The 23,357-nt window shown below is 37.1% G+C and overlaps 1 protein-coding gene across 6 annotated transcripts in view; it reads right to left on the reverse strand.

Moving 5' to 3' along the window:
- Positions 1–687: 687 nt before the first annotated feature.
- RPS6KC1 (ribosomal protein S6 kinase C1) overlaps positions 688–23,357 on the reverse strand; it is a 179,968-nt gene continuing 157,298 nt past the window's right edge. For 5 of the 6 annotated variants that reach the window (XM_030303034.1, XM_030303032.1, XM_030303037.1 and 2 more), the window contains 3 exons: positions 12,927–13,009; positions 11,296–11,391; positions 688–1,663 (listed from right to left, as the gene is read on the reverse strand). In XM_030303034.1, coding sequence (XP_030158894.1) covers positions 1,553–1,663; positions 11,296–11,391; positions 12,927–13,009 — 290 coding nt within the window. In that variant the 3' untranslated portion in view covers positions 688–1,552. The remainder of the gene's footprint in view (positions 1,664–11,295; positions 11,392–12,926; positions 13,010–23,357) is intronic. The other variant, XM_030303033.1, reaches the window with a different exon arrangement.

Below are 23,357 nucleotides of genomic sequence, written 5' to 3' on the forward strand. Positions count from 1 at the left end.
TGGTGTTGTTGCAGTCCTTCGTCTGAGGTTCAGGTTATAAGGGAACCAGAAGGAAAAAGGGGAAGTAGGAAAATAGAAAAAGAAAAAATGCTTGCACATTTCCTTTGTTTCACTAAAGCATTTTCTGCTTCCATTTATTTTGATGGGAGGACCTAGCTGATGGCAAATGGAAACTGTATAGATGCTCCTAGAGTAGGAATCGACTCTCGATCTCAAAAACTCGGAGGATTAAAAATATGGAAGACTTCTATTATTTCTGATGGCCCCTAACTCCGAAAAAAGTAATTTATTCTTTCATCTTTGGATAAAGTTTAAAAAAAGAGACATTAATGCTTTTAAAACATTTGTAAATTGTTATAAACAAGGCACGAATGCAGGAGCTATCTTAGCAACATAAAGAAATAACAAATACAAATATTTGTAGATGTATAAATACTCATATACTTTCTATATAATGTCAAGTAGACTAGGAGGTCAAATCTGGAAATCTCATCACTAAGTAATAAAATAGGATTGCCATTCAATTCCATTTACATGAGATCCTTTGGTTCTTAGTATACCAAACCAAAAACCTAAAATGAAGTCAAGCATAAGCAGCAGCAGAAATTGCTAACATTCCAAAATGAAAGAGAGGCCCTTCTAAAACAAAGCAAAACAAAAAACTTAAGCAATTAAATAAAGGAGAGATTTCAATTTTTACCATGTTTATTTTATAATCATGATTTCTTTGTCCTTATTAAGTGGATACAATTTGGGGAAATAAATACTCCCTTCCCTTTTTTGTTGCATATGTACTAGTGGAGGAAAAGGGAATCGAATATGAGAGAATAGGCAAAGGGTGTAGGGCGCAGAAGGATAAAGTTGAGAGACAGTGAGTGTTTATACGAACCCTTCCATAAGCAGTACCAACCAACCAACTATAAAGTTGACAACATGAGTTTTCTTTTCACGTGGACTTCAGAAAGCATGAGATAGTATGGAACCACATTCAGCACATATTAATTATATAGCATCATGGTGCGTGTTTTCTATCAGACATGATGTATATATCCTTTTTTTTTCTCACTTTTTAAGCTCCACAGATGACACTATTCATGAAGCACTTTTAGTGTATTATTCGGCAAATATTAATTACGATCATATAAACCAATCTTGCTTAGCAGAAAGCACTATTAGCTGCCATGTAAAGGTCCTCCTTTCAAGTAACACTTAAATGTACACTTGGAGCTTTCAGAGGAAGTTCTTGAAGGGCATTCTTCTTTCAGCTGGGCATACAACCCGTCTGCAACACTAAATGCAGATAAAATAAAGATCAAACCTTTGTTAAAGGTTTGCACATAAAAGCCCCTTGCAAATGTAGCCAATATCTTGTCCAGAGAGTCATGGTAAAGGAACTGTTCTCTTTCAGCCTTTTTCTTCCCCCGTTTCCTCTAAAGGTCTTTATCCCAATGTCTTGGTGCTCCATAAGTGACTGTGAGGCAGAGCTGCCTCTGTGCTGGAGATGCTTGTCACAGAGAAGATCAGAATGTGCACAGATAACCCTGCATTCTGTTCATCTCATCAGTTCTGCCCAATCCACAGGGGTAAAAAATGGATGAGATTTGATATCTTCAACACCAGCAACTCCAGCACCAAGACGCTCCACAGGGTTGAACTGCAAGAGCTAAAAAAGAAGGACTTAGTGAGTAATAGGAATCCAACTGGTGAATCAAAGGAAAACAAAAATATATGAACGGAAAGAACTGCTCAATTCAACCCCAGTGACAAGTGGACTTGATGAATAGCCAAATGACGAGATTTCCTTGAAAGGGAGCTATGTCTAACACCACTGTAGCTGTGGGGTGGTAGGGGATATCTGCGTTGACGGCTTTCAACTGATTTTTAACATGACCTTGAGTAACTCACTTTGTTTCTCTCAAGCTCATATAGTATAATAGGACAGTTAATACCCATCAGTTTCCTATTCCAAAGCACATCATGATATTAATTAGATGCTGTGCCAAAATCTGAGAGATCCAGTTACTCCTTTCATGGGCATGCTGAAAGAATGTGCCTTGAAACGTTCATGCATCCTCAAATTTTGTTTTCGCGGCTTTACTGAGAGATGATTTATATAGCATAAAATTCATCTGTCGTAAGTGTGCAATTCAATGATTCTTACTTAGTAAATGTAAAAAGTTGTGCAACCATCACACAATCCAGTTTTAGAACACTTTGATCACCCTAAAAAATTTCCTCGTGATGTTTACATTAATCCTCATTTCCATCCCCAGCCCTGGGCAAACAATGATCTGCTTTCTGTCTCTATAAATATGCCCTTTCTGGATATTTCATGTAATTGGACTCATAAAATATGTTGCCTTTTGCAGTTATCTTCTTTCACTTAGCATAATGTTTTTCAGATTCATCCAAGTTGTAGCAGGTATCAAAGCCTGTTCCCTTTTATTTCTGAGTAGCATTCCATTGCTTGGATAGAACATATTTTGTTAATCTACTCACCAGTGAATGGACATGTAGACTTTCCAGGCTGAGGCTATAATGAATAGTATTGCTATTAACATTCACATGTATGTCTTTGTGTAAACATGTCTTCATTTCTCTCAAGGACATTCCTAGGAGTGGAATTGCTGGGTCATGTGGAATATTTGTTTAGCTCTTTAAGAAAGTGCCCAACCTTTCTAAAATAGCTGTGCCATTTTACATTCCCAACAGCAATATATGAGAGTTCCAGTTTCTCTACATGCTCACCAACACTCAATACAGTCTATCTTTTGATTACAGACCTTTTAGTGGGTATTAGAGGCATCTTATTATAATTTTAATTTCTATTCCTTGGTGAGTAATGATGGTGACCATCGTTGGATGGCCTTCTAAGCCTTTCATGTAGCTTCCTTGGTGAATAATTTGCCCATTTTTATATTTACTGAGTTATAAGAGTTCTTTCTTTTTTTTTTAAAGATTTTATTTTAAGTGATTACTTAAAATAATCAACTTAAAATAATCAATTACTTAAACCCAATGTGGAGCTCAAACTTACAACCCCAAGATCAAGACTCTCATGTTCTACTTACCTAGCCAGCCAGGTACCACTATAAGAGTTCTTTATATAGTCTGAATACAAGTCCTCATCAGTTACATGATTTGAAATATTTTTTCCATTCTGTGGCTTGTCTTCTCATTTTCTTACTGCTATCTTTTGAAGTATAAAAGTTTTTAATTTTAATGAAGCCCACATTATCAATTTTTTTCTTTTATGGATGTTTTTGGTGTCATATCTAATAACTCTTTGCCTAACCCAAGATCATCAAGATTTTCTCCTATGGTTTCTTCTACAATTTTTAGTTTTGCCTTCCATTTTTCGTCTATGAGCTACTTTGAGTTCATTTTTACATATGGTATAAAGTAAGGGTCTTAGTTCATTTTGGTTTTAGCATGTGACTTGATTTTCCCAGCACCATTGGTTTAAAAGACTATTTTTTTTCACCATCAAATTCTTTCTGCACCTTTACTGAAAATTAATAGACCATTAATGTAAGGGTTTATTTCTGGATTCTCAATTCCATTCCATTGATCTATATACTTATCTTTCCTCTAATAACACAGTAATTTTCCAGTTTGCTAAGGTGCAAGGTGAGATTTTCATTTGAGACCTTTCTTCTTTTCGGATATAGGAGTTTATAAACCATAAATTTTCCTTAAGAACTGATTTAGCTGCATCTGATAAATTTTGATATTTTCTGTGTTTTGATTCCATTAAAAACATTTTCTAGCTTCTCTTGAGACTTCTTCTTTGACTCATAGGTTATTTAGAAGTGTGTTTAATTTCCAAATATTTGTGGACTCACCAGATCTCTGAATGAGAATTAAATTGTTATGATCAGAGCATGTTGTACGACTTAAATCCTTTTAAATACTGAAGCTTGTTTTGTGGTATGGCATATGATCTATCTTGGAGAATGTTCCATATACATGTGCTAAGAATGCATTCTGCAATCATTGTTCCATATATGTCAGAGATGTTTGATAATGTTACTGAAGTCTTCTCAGTATCCTTGCTGATTTTCTAATTTACCAAGCATGGAGTATTGAAACCTCCTTTTATTATTACTGGATTGCCTATTTACCCTTCAATTCAGTCAGATTTTACTTCTTATGTATAGAAGCTGTTGGTGCATATGCATCTATTGTACTGACCCTTTTATCCCTATGAAAATTCTGTCTTAGTCTCTAGTAAGTCTCTTGTCTTCACAGCTAGTTTGTCTGGTATTTAATATAGCCACTTCAGCTCTCTTATGGTTACCATTTACATGGTTTATCTCTTCCCATCCTTTTTCTTTTAACCTATTTGTGTCTCTCATACACAGAAGATAATTGAATCTTACTTTTTTTTTTAATCCAGTTTAATAATCTCTGCCTTTTGTTTGTCATGTTTAAACATTCATATTTCATTGTACTTATTGGTGTGGTGGGTTTACATTTGCCATTTTGCCACTTGTTTTCTACATCTACTGTCTTTTTTTGTTACTCTTTTACAGCTGTCTTTTGTATCAATACTTTTTATTGTGCTATTTCAGTTCCTCTATTAATTTTCTTTTACTATATATTTTTTCAGTGGTTGCTGTAAGGATTATAATATGCACCTTAATTTATCACAATCTACTTCAGATTAATACCAACTTAATGAAGGTGAAATGTAGAAACTTTGCTCCATTATAGCTCCATTCCTTCTGTCCTTTGTCTATTATTGTCATATATGTAATATATTACTTCTGGATGTTATAAACTCAACAGCACAGTGTTATAATTATTGTTTCATATAATCTTACATCTTTTAAAAGAAGTTGAGAAGAAAAATGAGGAAAAAATAGTCTTCTTCAGTGACTCATGTTTCACCATTCCAGTTCTCTTCATTTCCTCCTAGAAATTCAAGTTACTATGTGGTGTGATTTCCTTTCAGCCTGAAGGATTTCCTGCATTATTTCTTGTAAGGCAAGTCTAGCAATGAATTCCCTTAGTCTTTATTTGGGAATTTCTTTATCTCATCTCCATTTTTGAAGGATGATTTTGCTGGATAGAGAATTCTTGGTTGATGGTTACTTCCTTTCAGCACTTTGCATATGTCACTTCACTGTCTTCTGCCTCTCATTGGTATTATTATTATTTTTTTAATGTTTATTTATTTTTTAGAGAGAGAGCCAAACAGAGCACAATCAGGGGAGGAACAGAGAGAGAGAGGGAGACACAGAATTCGAAGCAGGCTCCAGGCTCGGAGCTGACAGCACAGAGCCCGACACAGGGCTCGAACTCATGAACCGTGAGATCAAGACCTGAGCCAAAGTCGGACACTTAACTGACTGAGCCACCCAGGCACCCCTTATTATTATTATTATTATTATTATTATTATTATTGAGGTATAACTGATATACAATGTTATATTAGTTTCAAGCATATGACACATTGCTTCAGCAATCTGACTTTACTCAATGCTTATCACAGTAGTGTAGTCACCATTTGTCACCATACAATATTATTTACTATATTCCCTATACAGTATTTTTCATTTCCATGACTTGTTTATTTTATAACTCAAAGTGTAAACTGTCTTCCATCATTTTTAATGAGAAGTCAGACATTAATGTTTCCTTGTATACAATGAGCGCTTTCTCTTTTGCTGCTTTCAAGAGTGTCCTCTTTGTTTTTGTCTTTCAACAATTTGACCAGGTATATCTTCCTAATTAAAGTCCATTGAGCTTCTTGGATGCATATCAATGTTTTTTTACCAAATTTGGGATGTTTTTAGCCATTACATTTCCAAATACTTTTGCTTCCCCTTTCTCTCTTTCCTCTCACTCTGGGACTCCCTGGTATATTTGATATTGTCTTACAGGTTTGTATAGCCCTGTTCTTTTTCTATAAATTTTGGGGCATCTTTTTTTCCAGATTTGATTATTTCTATCATTCTATCTTCAAGTTAATTGATTCTTCCTTCATCTATCTCAAATTTGCTATAGATACCCTCTAATGAATTCCATCCCCTCCCCCCAGTGATTCTTCATTTCAATTATTGTACTTTTCAACTTGAGAATTTTGGTTCTTTTTTTATATATACTTTATATCTCCTCATCAAGAATTTCTATTTGTTGATTCATTGTTGTCATACTTTTCTTTAATTCTTTAAACATGGCTTCCTTCAGTTTTTGAACATACTTATAATAACCACTTTGAAATCTGTTAAATCCAACCTGGGGACATTTAAAGTCAATTTCTATTGACCACTTTTTTCCCTGCACATGAGTCACACTTTTTTGTTTCTGTGTATATCATATAGTATTTGTTGAAAATGGGATATTTTGGATGATATATTTTAGCAATTCTAGAGACTGACTTTGTTCCCAAGAAGACTGTTATCATAGCAGTTGGTTGGTTTGTTCTTTGTTAACTTGTTTCAGCTAGATCTGTATAGCTGCTTCTCCCACCACATTGTTACAAGCAGCTGTTGCTATCTCTGCTCATTCTTTTGTTTTTATTTTTGAGCTTCACTTCCTGGGGATCATCCTGTGTCTGCATAGCTTAAGTGTTCAACCTGTGATTGAAAAGAGGTTATATTCAAATACCTGAGCCCCTAAAGCTTGTCATCTGCTGATGTGTTAGGAGAACACAGTAAAAATTTAGGACACTTACAAATATCCCTTGGTTTTTACTTTCAACTGGGACCTTTCCTTGTTCCTGTACACATGCATGCAACCTCACAGTTGGCCCTCATGGCCTGCTTCAATCTGGAAGAAACTTCACACCTGACAAGCAGGGAAAAGAGAGTAGCCCAGGCAAAAATGCCACAGACTCCCACTCTTTCCCAAAGTTTGGTTGTTTTTCAAGCATAAACACTTTTCAGATTGTCCTGTCCTTTTGATCAATTTCCAGAGCACTGAAATGGCTGTTTTTGCCAATTCTGTCTAATGTTATAACTTCCTTTCTCAAGAGAGAATTTGCCAACTTCCTCATATGGCTATAGCCATTCAAATTTGAGAATATTCCTATAGTAAATCTTTTTTTTTTCCCACAGAATTTAACCAACTGCAACTGTAAATCTTTAAATGACTTCTTTACATTAATGTTTCTATGCATTTAGGACATCCCACTATTCAAATTCAACCAAAATTTCTGTTTCTTCTCTTTTTATTTTTATTTCTATTTTTTCTTTCATTCATGATTAATTCAGTTATTTGTATGAAAAATACCAATTGATTTCCTATTATGTGCCAGTTCACTATTTTTTTAGGCCTTTTCACCTGTATCACCAGCAGCGGCCTCACTCTTAACATTAGTAGCCCTATAATTCAACACATGCTTCAGCAAATACAAATTACTATATATTATGAAACACTGCCCTATCAGTACTAATGATAAACATTTATGTGACACTTATTGTACACCAGGCATTATTTTAAGTGCTTAACATAGGTCAATTAATTTAATTCACAACTCTATGAATAACTACTATTCGATTCTCTCTATAGATGAGAGAACACAGATTCAGAGAAATTAAGTAACTTATTTAAGATCATACAAGTAGTAAGTAGCAAAGACAAGATTTGAATTTAGGCACTGCAGCTCTAGAATGCATGCTCTTAAACATAACATTACACTGCCTCATGAGTATGTAATCTATAAATGCCAAGAATCTATTCACTTTAATATTACCAAACACACAGGGGCATGAAGCATATACTTCAAAAGACTGTATTCAATCTTTTCATCTGAGATTACTGTATCTAGCATTCAAAATCACTATTCATTAAAGCTAACTGTTCAAAAATTTTAATATTAGATGTTGCTAAATTGTGTTAAGTGAAAAGCTGCTATTATACAACAAACACTGTAAGAATATCCCAAATGTATCAAATCCATTTTCAAAATCTGACAATCCATGTCTAACTGATTGAAATGTGGAAGGCATCACACAATTTAATATAAATTTAAAATATCAAACAGTGGTAAGAATTAAACATAACTATAGCATATTTTTATATATTTCAGTACACATAATAACGTGTAAAAGTTCTTTCTTCTTGGGGCATTTGGGTGGCTCAGTTGGTTAAGCGTTCAACTCTTGATTTCGGCTCAGGTCGTGATCTCACGGTTTATGAGTTCGAGCCCCACATCAGACTGCACTGACAGTGTGGAGCCTGCTTGGGATTCTTTCTCTCTCTGACCCTCCCCCACTCATGCACACACATGCACTCTTGCTCTCTTTCTCAAAAATTAATAAACTTTTTTTAAAAAGTTCTTTCTTGTTACAATTGGCTTTTCCACTCCCATTCTTTCCAAAACATGACCTCATTATGAAATTCCAATAAAGGTTCCAATTTTGCCTATTACTAAAGTCAATTTAATTAGTTCATGAACTTTGCTACAAATTTGTAAATACAAATTTATAGGCAAAAATATAATTATTTTACCCATAACTATCTTGTTTATCCTGCCATTTTATTTACTTACTTCTTAAAGTTTATTTACTTATTTTGAGAGAGAGGGAGAGTGACAGAGTGAGAGAGAGAGAGAGAGAGGGAGTGAAAGCAGGGGAGGGGCAGAGAGGGAGAGAGAGAGAATCCTAAGCAGGCTCTACACAGTCATGCAGAGCCCAATGCGGGGCTGAAACTCCTGAACTACAAGATCATGACCGGAGCCAAAAATCAAGAGTCACCGCTTAACCAACTGAGCCAACTAAGCTACCCAGGTGCCCCTATCCTGCCATTTTAAATACTATACCAGCCTCAAGAGAGACCACATAAAGATTCTATTGCTCAAGCAAATGTGTCAGCCAGTGGCAAAACCAAAAAGAGTCACTGCCAGCCTCCTTCCTCCTAAAGAATGTTCAGGCAGTAAAGTTAAGCAAAGAAGACACAAAAATTTGTTTTGAAGGACTTTTTCTCATGTAACATTTTTCAAGTGACAAAAGAACTGTGTCATAATTAACTAAATATACACTGTGAAGTACAAACATACATGCTCTGAGGGTTTGTAAAATGTAAGCATCTCCTTTTTAATTGCATTTAAAATGTAACTATGTCTACTCTAACACCATTCATGTGACTGAGATGACTGAACAACAGGTACAGGGGATTATGAAATCTAGGAAGAAAGCAAGGAGCTAGAAGTCCAAAGAGGGGAAAATCTCCCCAAAGCAGAATAATTATTTCCATACAAATCATTTTGTGATTTTTTTAAAAAGTGACCCCTATGACCTGTGAGGTAGTGGAAGAGGAAAAGTCAAAATGACAAATTGCTAATCATGTCAAGAGACCCCTTTTCCCTTTCCTGATGATGTTTCCTCAACATGAATGGTAGTTTCCTTAGGCCAATGACAGAATGCTGATTTACTATATAGTATAGACATATCTGTATTGGGGGATTTAAGATTTAACATACTTTAGGCCAAGATTCCTTTATAACATACCTTCCCATAAAGGCAGGAGCAGCAGGCCTTTATAAATTAATGCAGGGAATTCTATTCTCAGTATTATATAACAACGACTTTAAGGTGAGAAACAAAAAATAGCATTTGCTAGCCTTTCTCAAATTATTTACAAAAAACATATTTGGAATTTATCATGTTGTGCCACGACAAATAAGATGAAATCAAATGAGTAGCTGTCCTTTTTTCCCCATTAGAATGAAATGTGTTCTGTGTCTTTGCATTACCTCTTAATCCTTTTGCAAAGTGCTCAATAGTATTCACATCTCATTATTTCCAACCTGGTTATGTTTCTTTCTGTGTTATACTCCCTGGAAAAATTTAATCTTCCTGAAGCACAACTCTGATCCTTTTATCTTCTGCCCCGAAACTCCAAATATCCATTATTATTATTTTTATTTATTTATTTATTTACTTACTTACTTATTTATTTTTGCTGAATTGAATAGAATCACTCTTCCCTGGTTATCATGATAAAAGAACCTCATAAGAGAACTCCAACTTACCTTTCCACATTCATCTAGTACTATGACTCATTCCTACATTTATCCCTCCACTCCAGATAAGCCAAGCTTTTGATTTCCTAATTTGGGTCTTTTGGACCAATCTTTTCCTTGTTGAAGCTGTTTGATCCACCTAGCTACTTCCCCAACATCCCACCTTGTCATGCCAAAATTTGAGGGCTCCACAAAAATATCATTCACTACATAAAAACTTTCCTAATACTATCACCGTATCAGTTATAACCCCTCCTTAACTTGACAAGTATTTTTTAAGCCTCTGACAGCTTTTATCAAACCCATCAGTGATACAGTTACTTGTCAGTCTTACCTCTATAGCTTATAGCACTATGTCTTGCCCATATTTGTGCATGTATTTGTTGAATGGAACCCAAATCACTCATTACTCTTCAAGAAAATACTAGGTCATTCTCTTCTTAATATATTCTCTCCTCCCCTTTTTCTTTTTTTTTTAAGTTTCATTTTCTCTGATTAGAAAAATAATAATTCAGGTTTCATGAAACAAAAATGTTAGTTCTTGAACTTTTTCAAGTAACTTTCCCCCTTACGTTTCTCATAAAACTATAAGGATCCTAGGCCTGACAATTCTTGCTGATTTGCTGTGTGCCTATCTTACCCAATGCTGACAACCCTCAGCAGACTCACCAAAACTCACTATTCAAAACTAGAGGAACATTTTCAATGTGGGGAATCAATTTAAGAAGCTCACTAGAGTTCCAAGCCTACCTCTGAGATACTGAACTTTAATTATCAATAGTCTCTTTCTTTAAAGCCACCGAAAATGCATTAACTGACATCAATGGCCAACTTCCATCGATGAAGCTAGGAGTAATCGAACTCCGGAAGACTTTCTAACACCACTTTTCTGCAAAGCAACCTGAACTGCCTATTCCTAAGTTTCTAAATATGAATTAGAGATTAAAAATAGCCATTTAAAAAAAGAAAGAAAATAACCATTCATATGGTTACAAAATGGAATAGCAAAAAGAGAGCAGCTCCAGACAAGCTAAAAATGATACTTAAATCTCACATCTATATAAATATATGGAATTAATTAAACATTATCCTAGATTTTTGAGAAAAAAACACTGAAATACCAATAAGTTTTAACTGTGCTCTCTGACCTCACTAATACTTAAATAAAAGCAGAGGCCTAACCATGCACAGTATTAGTTCTGAATCTGTAATTAGTAATGAGTCTTTCTTGCCCAAAACTAATTTCTTTAAGGTTTTGGAGCTATGTAGTCAGCTAATTTGCGTGGTTGATATGCTTGGTCAATATAGGTCAATTAAATTACCTGTTGTATGAGTGAGCGAGCCTCTTCAGAGACACATTCTGGCATGTTCAAAGTAGTGTGAGTATTTATTCCTGCTGGATGGCACTCAACCAGAGTCTGAAACAATCAATCAGGTATACTTCTTATCCCAAGTAACATCATTTCTGTTCTATCACAGGATTTATGGACAGCAAAGTACAGAAAGCTTAACAACCATCTTCACTGGGGGTGTAGTGATCAACACAGCGTCGCCTAAGCAGTTTAGGACAAGGGCCACGAGATACAGAATATCTAACAGAAATGAAGGCAGTCATCAAAATCACATCATAAGCTTAGGCTTCTAGCCCTTTTTCCTTAGTTATACAGCGAACAGCTCATAATAGAAAAGCTAACATTACACAAGAAAACTAAAAAGGGAGTTGGTATCTCTGATTTTTTAATGGTCTTAAAAACCTTCTAAGTTTAGAACTGGTTAATAATAACGATTTCTACATTTATGGCACTTTATGATTTAATTGTATGTGTAGGTGATTTGTAATAATCCACAACAATCTTAAGAGTTCAGTATTGGGGCGCCTGGGTGGCGCAGTCGGTTAAGCGTCCGACTTCAGCCAGGTCACGATCTCGCGGTCCGTGAGTTCGAGCCCCGCGTCGGGCTCTGTGCTGGCGGCTCAGAGCCTGGAGCCTGTTTCCGATTCTGTGTCTCCCTCTCTCTCTGCCCCTCCCCCGTTCATGCTCTGTCTCTCTCTGTCCCAAAAAAAAAAAAAAAAAAAAAAAAAAAAAAGAGTTCAGTATTACCTGCATATTTACGGTAGAGGACTGACTACTTAGAAAAGTATTGGGGCGCCTGGGTGGCGCAGTCGGTTAAGCGTCCGACTTCAGCCAGGTCACGATCTCGCAGTCTGTGAGTTCGAGCCCCACGTCAGGCTCTGGGCTGATGGCTCAGAGCCTGGAGCCTGTTTCCGATTCTGTGTCTCCCTCTCTCTCTGCCCCTCCCCCGTTCATGCTCTGTCTCTCTCTGTCCCAAAAATAAATAAACGTTGAAAAAAAAAAATTTTTTAAAAAGAAAAGTACTACTGCTCATTTCCTCTGTTTTCTTCCCAGGAGGCAATGTGCACAACACTCTATTAAAGTCTATTAACCTCAAACATCTTACTTAAAAGTTATTGATCAGAGGGAGTATAAATTCTGTCCTTAAGCCAGAACAGATAGGAAAAATTTAGTGTTGAGAATAAAGCTAATGTTACCTTTTATATCTACATTAATTTTCTAAAATGAGAATTCCCTCCTGGTTTCCAGCAAGATGTTTAAAACATCCAGAGAATTCTAATACATCCTTACATGAATGTTACAGACTTAACGCCGTTGAAACTGCATCATAGAAAATGGAGAGAAAGAACGTTTAGTCATCTTTCTGCACATTCACACTATGATTTAATGGAATCTGATCGCTTAGTCAATGTAATACAATCCACTTTTTAAAAAAATCTGGAATCTTGATAAACTTTCATTTTTCTGCCTTTTCTTTTTTATATCGAAGGTTTCCCTATTTCATCCCTGATCTAACAACTGAAGGCAAAGGCTAAATGTTCTCAATTTGAAATCCAGGTAGCATCTGGGTAAATTTATTAAATGTCCAGGTCACTGCTCACCTTGCCAGTAAGAAGTTCAAAGAGAACAGCACCCAAACTCCACCAATCACAGGCTTCCGTTTCTTCTGTGATTGCTCCAACCTCTAAACACACCAAAAAAGGTTGATATTAAAATTCCAAAGGTCAATTCAACTTTCAAAATTAACATGTATTAGCAAGGTGACCTTTTTAATGCTGAGAGAGCATATACTAAATACTACTGGGCTTTCAAAATTCCTGAAAGTTACTTATCCCCTTTGGTCACCTACTGTGGTTGCATTTTTTTTTTTTTTGATGCAGTCATATATTAAACTGAGACATTTGTTCTTTAGTTGATAGAGGGACACCTTCAAGAAGCTACACTTAAAAGTTATATGAATCTACGAGATCAGCGTTTTGCTTAATTTTTCAAATTCAAGAAAGTAGAGCCAACTCTACCTCAGGGGTCATTTTTTGTTTTAGAAATAAAGGCTCTAGGTTCAGAAGGAACTTCAAAAATTATTTAAACCAGTAATTATCCTTTTAATTATAGATTAGAAACCAGAGAGGTGAAATGCCTTGTCCAATGTCATATAGTAAATCAGTAGCAGAACTAAAACCTGATTTATAGTACCATCCCTTTCCTACGTAATCAATTGTTTTCAACTGAAGAAGGAGCATGTGAAATGCAAATTTACCCATGTTGATATTTAGAAGTACACACAGACAGGTTAAAGCATTAAGCCCTAAAACTACCGGTTAAGGTAAGGGTGTGTTCAGGATACCCACAAATATCAACACAGTTTTCTCTGTGTTGTCCCTGAAGTTCCTGAAATGTAACAGTTTTCAGGTATCACCTTGCAGGTTTCCCCACAACTCGGCAACGCTCCTCACTTCACCAGTTCTTGTAGGGCTTGTAGCCCTCGTAGCCCTTAGGTCATGTTTGATGCCTTCCTGTCCTTTCCTAAAGACATTCAATTAGTCACCAAGCCTGTCAATGTTTGCCCTTTCACTTCCATTTGGCCAACAAAACATGTTTATTATTCATGTGCAGGGTAACCCACAAATCATAAAAATACTGTTCAAAAGTTTTTAAGTAGTTAGGTTGGAACTTGGAAGTAACTGAAGTGATGCTCACGTGCCCAGCCTTTTAACCAACACTTAGTAAATCTACTGGCGGGAAGAAGCACAAACTCACAAAATAGCTTTAGCTTTAAGTCTTGGAGCAAAGGTCAGGTGGACCAGAAAAAGAAAACAGGGGCGCCTGGGTGGCTCAGTTGACTGGGTATCCGACTTTGGCTCAAGTCATGATCTCATGGTTCATAAGTTTGAGCCCGGCGTCGGGCTCTGTGCTGATAGCTCAGAGCCTGGAACCTGCTTCGGATTCTGTGTCTCCGGCTCTCTCTGCCCCTCCCCCACTCGCACTTTGTCTTTCTCTCTCTCAAAAATAAACATTAAAAATTGAAAGAAAAAGAAAACAGAGCCATTCCTATGAAAATACTGAAATTCTTCCTATTCAGCATCTTCGTTCATATCCTGGCACCTACCAGAAGTACCACTTCTGGAACTCAAGTGGTCTGTGGAGAACTACATCCCTTCACACTAGCTCCTGCCCAGGCCTTCCTCTCAAGACATGCTCCGTGCCAAATCGCAACCTCCGTCCTCGAACTAGCTGCTCTCAGCCAGGTGGTACAAAGCAAACATAGATATTTAACTACTTGAAATATTGTGTGAATGACCAAAAGTCTCCTAGTCCTCCTGATGCCACGTGCATCTAGGAAATAGCAGCTTGCTTGAAAAACTGAGAACTATTTATCTAACAATAGAGACTTAATTATATATGCATTGTATATATATTTGCATAATGTGTGTATGTGTATGTAAACACATACACACATCAATATGATGGAATACTATTACATGAGCATTTTAAATGATATATTCATGCAAAGTTTAAACCTATAAGTAAATGGGTATATTAAATTTTAAAAAACAAGCTAGAAAACAATAGAATTCTAATTTTAGAAGTATATGTTTGAAAAAAAGACTAGTGAGAAAATATGACAAAATATTTTAGTGATTTGCCTCTGAGGTGGGGAGATGTTTATTTTCATGCTTATACTTATGAACCTACCTGAACAGCTAGCTAAGTTGTGCATTTGAAAGAGATGACATGAAACCATTCGCCTGTGCTGGTGCAAGAAGATGAAGCTATGCAGGCCAGTCCTCCCTAAGAGTCCGCCTACGTCCTTTCCCCACAGCAGAAATGTATTATATACCAGAGAGAGCAATGGACTAGATATCAGGAGTCCTGGGTTAAGGGCCCTGAGGAATTCACTTGATCTCATCCAGAACAGAGGGTTGGAAGAAGGTTAGATCTGAGGGCCTCTCAGCTAAATTTAGCTCTAAACTCTATGATTTTGATACTCAAGGATTTTCTAAAATAGTGATTCTCTTAAAGGACAACTCCTTGGGAGATCTCATTCAAAGTATTTATGCTGCCTTTCCCAGATTCAAATTCACTGCCCCCACTCATTTCCCAACCTCCCTGTAGAGAGCCTCTGTACCTTCAGAAGCATGCTCTAGAAACTTTAGGAAGGGTGTAAGTTATTAGAAACTTAAGAAAACTAAAAAACAAAAACAAAAACAAACAAACAAGCAAAAAACCCATAGTCTAGTCATCAAATATAACTTTTTGCACATTTCCTTCCAGTCTAAAGCAAGCAATGGACTACATCATTTCCCTGTCCAAAATTCTGAAATGGCTTCTCCCTGACCATTAAGTAACGTTTAGATGCCTTGCTTACTCAGGCATGTATATATCCCGGCCTCTGTAATGAGTCTCAACCTATCATATTCATTCAACCAACATACATAAGCAGTACGAACTAGGCACCATGCTGGGTGCTATTCTTCCACATAACTCCATCAGCTGGCTACATTGCTAAATCATGCGACACGAAAATCAAGGTTAGCATAGTTAATGGTTTCATTATTTTAGTATCTTTTTGCTCAAGAATTTATTATTTTATGTTCTTCAATCGTGTAGTAGGAAGTATATATTTCTTAGTTTTATAAAGGCGCTATCTGTTCACAGCTCAAGACCCAAAATGACTGATCAGCCATCAAGTCTCACATTCCATGTATGAATGTTGCCTTGCTCACAGTAGGCACATATTGCAATAATGACAGTTACAACAATAAAACAGCAGCTAACATTTATTCACTGCTTACTATGTGTAAGGACTGTTCAACATTTTATGCAAATGATTTTAAATTTCCAAACTTACAGAGAACTTAAGTAAGTTCTTATGATGACCTTGGAGGAGCAAGAATATTGCATTTGTGTGTCCAGGGAAGAGGAACATCTGACCCAATCAGCTCAAAGAAAATTGTGAAAATTAATGAGATAGTTTTACAGGGTCTAACAACACACCCTAAGTAGCTCTAGACTAGCGCCACACTCCAAGCCTCTGCTCATGAAGGTTTCCTACTAGAATTGAGCAGAGGGCTGCTGAGGTAAGTCTATGTAATATAATCAATGGCTAACATAATTTATAAAGGCACCTTTTTATTCAGTGAAAAGTCCAAAGTGCCATCGCCAGTGTAGCCTACCCCGTTGAAAGCTACCAGGTTATGTCTGTTTCCCGTATCACTGCCGGGAATGTGCACTGGGTGAAATGTACCACTATTGGGGGAAAAGGGGCAATGGGTGGTCCCTGAAGCTACCAGATAAGCATAGTACATCTTCCTGAGCATCAAAGGATTTCATATATGGGGGGGGGGGGGGGGGGGGGGGGGGGGGGGAGGATATTGTTTTACTATTAAGGGAAACACAGATCTATTCAGGAACCACAATGTAAAATTTGCATGGATTTACAAGCTAAAAAGACTTCAGAGAAACTTCAGGATCATATTTCACTCGTCCCCTGGGGTACCCATTCCATACCACCTCTACAGTCAGAAGTACTCGGGTAGAAAAGTTTGAGAGGTACGTCATGAGACAGACAACGTATATCCCTTTACTGGTTTCTATGAACTTGCCTAACTAAGGACTCTAAGAACTAGGTTCATTAGTTTTATGCTGCTTTGAAATCCCTCTCAATTTTCTGCCAGAGAAAGATAAATAAACAGGTAAATAATGACCAACACACTGCTTCAAATGTGGATTATCACAGTGTTTGGTGGGCCCCAATCTAAGTGAGGCAACACAGGCAGTACAGTACCAAGAGACCCACCCCGGTCCTAAAGCCAATTACTTCCCACTCTTCCCTTGGCTTGCTCTTCCGTCCAGGAGGCACCTGCCAACTTTAGTCTACTTCTTGTGTTCCCCATTTCTTTCTCCATCTGTCCTTGATCTTCCCCTCTTCTTTCTTCCACTGACAGCTTTCTTTCCTCTCCCCTTACTTCCTCTTTCTTCCCTCCCCTTGGTTGTCAATTGTTTAAGCTTTCTGACTTCAGGTCTAGAGAGACTGCTGACATCCAATCTAAGAAAAACTGCTTCTGAAAGGATGAAGGTGCCTAGGCTGAATGCCATCTTTATTCTGTTGGGCCAGTAAAGAAGGATAACAACTTTGAAAAGGCATTTTTTTTTTCATGGAAATCTGGAAATAAAGACACCAAACAGGTTTTAAATCCACCCCCTTAACAATGCAGCTTGAAGCTCTTCAAAATGACTTTATATTAAGCAGGGATTCATTAATTAATGTGAAACTGACATCATGACCAACTGACCTTGGTTTTCACAGATGACTCTAAAATACAACAAAGAGCTCTGTATTTAGGTAAGATACAAAGAAGAACTTCTTAACGGCTAGGGAATTTATATTATTACAATAACTAGAGTAAGTACTTGTGGAATTTCTTCTTTAGGATTTTCAAACAGAATTCTCTTTTTCTTTTAATAATCAGGACGCAGGATTTTGGATGCCTCTTTAATATTCTTTAAGGACCAATCATTCTTATATTAAAAAGTAATGATACACTCTGAAATTATACTGCCAAAAAGAAGCCTGAGATTGTGTGACTGTCAAAACCATTGTTCTAAAACTGCTGTCCTTGCAAAATCTACACAAAAACTTTCAGAATAAACCAAGAGCACTGATTTATACAAAGCTACATGATGACTACCACAAACACTAGGTGAACAGTCAGGTGTATGTATCTAACAAATAAATTTGTGAGGCTATTTTTAAGTATAAACACAGTGAAGCTTAGAAATCCCTTTAAACTCCTATGTTGAATGTTTTAAATCTCTGGGGGAAAAAAAACCCACAAAAGCATTTTAAAGGATAAATTTACCATTTTTGTGTCAATTTCCAAATATTTTTCCTATTAAAAACCAATGGGTCGGGGCACCTGGGTGGCTCAGTCGGTTGGGCGGCCGACTTCAGCCAGGTCACGATCTCGCGGTCCGTGAGTTCGAGCCCCGCGTCGGGCTCTGTGCTGACAGCTCAGAGCCTGAAGCCTGTTTCCGATTCTGTGTCTCCCTCTCTCTGACCCTCCCCTGTTCATGCTCTGTCTCTCTCTGTCTCAAAAATAAATAAACGTTAAAAAAAAAATTAAAAAAAAAAAACAAAAAAACCAATGGGTCAAGTTTCTGCACATGCCCGTCCCCTGCTAGGATACTCTGTATTTGCAATTTTCAGGGTGGTAAAATAGTATCTTTATTCTCCACAAGTGCAATACTTACCATAGGCATGAAGCAAAGTGATGGAGGGGAGAACTAAACTATTCCCTAAGAAAATAAACAAATTCTCAGATTATTCCCACAGAAACTCAAAAAGAGATGGTGTTATCAAAGAATCCCAGATTTTTGTCTTTGAATCAAAGAAATGTATTGTCATTCCACCATTTGACCCTGGCTGAGTATGTCACACTGAGCTTACTCTGAAAATGAGGACAGCCGGGACCTCTAACATTTTTTCTACCTGTAATTTTATGATCCTGAAAAGTGTTTTCAAAAGCACTCATGAGCCTTTCTCAAAACTTCTCCCTCCATTAACCTAAATGCCCAAAGAATGGGATTATGCTAAAATGACTAGCACTTCTCACACTTCCTTCTTTCCACTGTCACCGTCACCGCTCTCTTTCCCTAAGAGATCTGGTGACAAACGAATTGAATCAGTGTCACTCAATGTAACCATTCTCATCTTTTAATGTAATGGAGACACAGAATTGTCTCTAGATTAGATTTCAATCCATCTAAAATTTTTTAAGGACATCAAATATGTGAGAACGGTTTTGTAAAATTCTAGAATTCTCATTTTAGCACTATCGATTCTCACATTCTGACACAATATAGAATCTCATTGACTCATACTAATGATTCGAACTGTATTTCACAAGTGAATAAACATGTTTAAATAAAACAATAAAGGTATCACAACATAAAATGTGCTTTGCCTACCTTTGTCTTACTCATGTTTAACACCTCATAGAACACTCTTCAACAAGCCAAGACATTTTTCAGTAGAACAGTGCTGCCTTGGTAACCCTTATTGTCAAAGGGCTTGCTAAAACATACAGTAAGAGAGTTTTACAGCCCTTATGATATTTCCCGAGTCTCCCTCTTATAGTCAAAAATAATAATGTTAATCTGACCCCAAAATAAACCTTGCTCCTGAAAAATACAGGAGCAAAACAACCAGAGAGCTTGGACTTAAGAAATCATAAAATATCTATACCTACGCGAGAAGTGAAGAAAAAGAAGCCAAGTATGCACTCTCAGACTTGAGGAAACCTGAAAGACACTAGAGAGTGCTCGATTCGGCAGCACATGTACCAGAAGACCCTGGAGAGACCATGCAATCCCAGCATTACTGAAATCACGACATATACCTAAGTACAGGTAGAGAGAGGCCTTGCTTTTTAGGATTACACAGTTTAAACCACACACACGCATTTGCCAAAGACGTGACTCAAAAATAAGCAAAGATAATGTTAAGACTCTGCTGGAAATTGTACAGAATTTGAAAAACCTAGAAAGTGCATGTCAAACTCCCGCTTTAAATAAAGACCAACCTTTCTACAAAGCTTCAGAGAGATGAATCACCTTGCATTTTAAGCAATTTGGTACCCTCAACATCTCAAATTCAGAATTTACTTTTCTTTAAGGGTCTGTAACTATTATACTGCTTGGTCAGTAAGGGAGTCTGACAGTCTACATTTAGTTCTCTGATGGGTTTGATAAGGCACGCTTCCAGTCTGAGGCCATCACTTGATTCTGTTCTGTGGTTTCTCACCAAGGGACCCACACAGGTCATGTCACCCTTCCCTGGACCCTTTTACTCACAACACAGTTACCCAGACCCGCTGCAAAACCCTCCAGACAATTCCACGACCTCCCTCTGGCAGTATGTTCTTCTGTTGCTATCTTCCTTATAGGACACGGTAGGAAATAGAGTAAATTTTCTTAGTAGTTCACATATAGAGAAATTCTATTTTCTTTATTATTTTATTTTCAGAATAAGTATTTAACTATTTCTCCCACTTTCTTAACTATACTTGTTAAATAAACAGAATCTTAGAAGCCTCATTTCTTTTCACTCTCAAAGTTCTAGTAACTGTGGAACTCTTATTAAAAGATCGTATAAAACTCAGTAAAAAAGTTGCAATGAAATTGCAACAATTGTTGCAAATAAAGTATTTATGTAATAGTCAAACCAACATTTAGATGCTGGAAGACTCTGTCACATAAATGATACAGCACTTTATCCAAATATCAGAATGATGGAACAATTTTAAAGGCACAGATCCATGCAATAAATTAAAATAATAATCAGTAATAAGCATATTTTGGGGGCAAAGGGAGATACAGTTTTCTAATGCCACAGGGTTTAAAAAATTATGTTAAATATCTGACTTTAAGGATTCCAATTCTCACTTTTAGAAGAGAAACATAAACAACACAAGTACCTTATTAGCTTTTACGGTAAAAGAGAGATCTTTGGTGAAGAAGACAATATAAAAATTAAGCCACAATGGCCTCCGATAGGAATAGAGAAAAGTGTAAAACAAAAAAAAAATCTGATCTATCATTAGTGACATACTTGGACCAAGGAAAAGAACATCTTTCTTCGGCAATGAGCATTCATGTCAGCTAGGGCATGGAAACATTAGTACTGTGTTCCTACACAGACAGTCTTTCCCTGCAGCATCTGTTGCTAATTGAAAGGGACTAGAATTACAAAATTCTAGTCAATTTCTCTCACCAGCGCTTGCTGTGTATAAAGATTTTCTATGCAGGGGCTGAGCATTAGTCTTCCACTACAGCTGATGACTAAAGAACAAAGAGAAAGAAATACAGAAGAAAGCATTTTTTTTTTAATCCAACAATATATGGAACTAAATGGTAAGAAGAGAAACAGCTAAGCACATCTTTTGTTAGTTTGGTAAATTACAATTCTGTAAATACAACTATTCACCTGTAAAGGTCTATTAATATTCCAGTTAACCAACTGTATACGTGTTCTGTTTGGGTAGTCTCTTTGTTTACACAGGTCTTCAAAATTAATTATCAACACTATTCCAATTATGTCCCTTATTTCTAGCTCCTAGGCACAGTGCCTGGAACACAGGAGGCACTTAATAAATGTTTGTTGAATACATAGATCCTCCTTGTGTTCTGTGGCACTGCACATTCAAGGCATTCAAAGCTTCTACTAAGGCCTCATCACATTCATTTTCCTTAAGTTCCATTGAGCACAGAGATCTCCATTCAGTCCTTTCGTACTTTTATATATGGTAGGCTAGAAAGTTTCAAACATTATCTAAAGCACACCCTGGCTGCTGAATGAAACACAGATTAAAGCAGGGTGAGAATGGAGGTCAGTCAGCTGATGACTACAGTAGTCCAGGCAAGAGATGACGGTGGCTTAAAGAGGGTGGTAGAACAGACGCCTTCCAGGGCACTTCTCTGCAGAGCGCAATGGCCGCTACAGTCTGTTCTGACATGGATAGCGCATGGCCAGGGGAAAAGCTGAAGAGCCCTGGGAGCAGGAAGAAGACAGGATTGGGAGGTAACTCATGGTTTCCCACGCCCCTGCTCCATGTGAGGAATCCAGGCACACAATCACACGAAATGTGCTACAAATGTGCAAGCTGGCTACAATATCTGGCTGCCAGTCTGGTGAGATAATTAGTATCACTATTGTTTTTAATGTTATCAAAACCAGTGCATCGTAGGACATCTATGCTACTTAGTTTTCCCAAGGGTATTTATTATTTTAGATATAGAGACGATTTTTTTAAAGTTTCCTCAAACAAGACAAAATGTTGCAACTGAGAACAAAACTAAAAGCCATATCAACCATGAGAGTGAAATTTCATTTTAGTTCCAGGTTTGAATTGTTTCTCTAATACCTAGAAGCTAAATGATCAAAGTTTAGACATTTAAAGTTTAAAAGTCTGAAGGTGCACAACTGTTCAAAGAGAACACATATTTTAAAGGAAAGAATATGGACAGAAGAAAGGTACTTGCCTAAGGTTTCACATCTCTTAGGCAGATCTTAATTCTCAGAGTAATAGACTAGCTAGAGCCTGGAATTTGCACGTTTGTAGCCTATTATTTCAAATGAGCATTTTGCTCCTTTTTTTCATATTTTATCCTACTTTAGAAAACGTTGGCTGCCCACTTCTCCATTCTACATTCCATAAAGTCCTCCAACATTGTGCTCCATTGATTATTCAAATGCCACATCTGTTGAGGAGCGTATATGAACTACTTAAAAGTTGTCAGTATCACGTGACTCGAATTCATTAGAATATTATCCAGAGAAGCCTGGTGACAGAGGCCAACACTTTCCAGAGAGAAGAGTCTATGGGAGCTGGGGCTCCGCTCTTCACAGCACCACACGGTGACAGGAGAAGCGTGCTGCCCTACCTCACACACACTTGCTTCCCTGGCTCATCCCAGGCTCTAGCCTTGCTTCCCGCCACCACCTCATGATTAATCCATTGATTTTCAGGTATTTTAATTACCTGAAGCCCTGGGCCAGTTGTATTGTGCAGACTCGGGACGTAAAGACACATCCCACTCAGAGAATTCAGGCTAGGCTTGACAAAATACTTAATTCTGCTTTTCTACCACTACCCAGCTCTGAATTTCTTGTTGTGGGGGTGACCTGGCAACATGTTCTGAGAATCCTGCAATGATCTGCGGAAGTTGGGTCAAAACTCCTTGATTTAACTTGATTCAGCAGTCCAGAGCCAAGAATTACCTGCTGCAGGGAGTTTATAGGTATCATTACACTACCGTCTTCTTGTGAGATAAAATAAGAAGTGGGTAACTACCATATGACTTCTGGTTGACTGATTATAATTATAATTCTGAGCTCTACACAATCTTGCTTACTCTCTCACCCTGCATTTCTAGTAGGAAAAAAAAAAAAAAACCAACAGCATGCTCCATTTTCCATTGATCATATCACAACAACTCCATTCTGAATAGCCATCGGGTGTCACAGTGTTACC

Source organism: Lynx canadensis, chromosome F1 (genome assembly GCF_007474595.2).
Source record: "Lynx canadensis isolate LIC74 chromosome F1, mLynCan4.pri.v2, whole genome shotgun sequence".
NCBI classification, from domain to species: Eukaryota; Metazoa; Chordata; class Mammalia; order Carnivora; family Felidae; genus Lynx; species Lynx canadensis.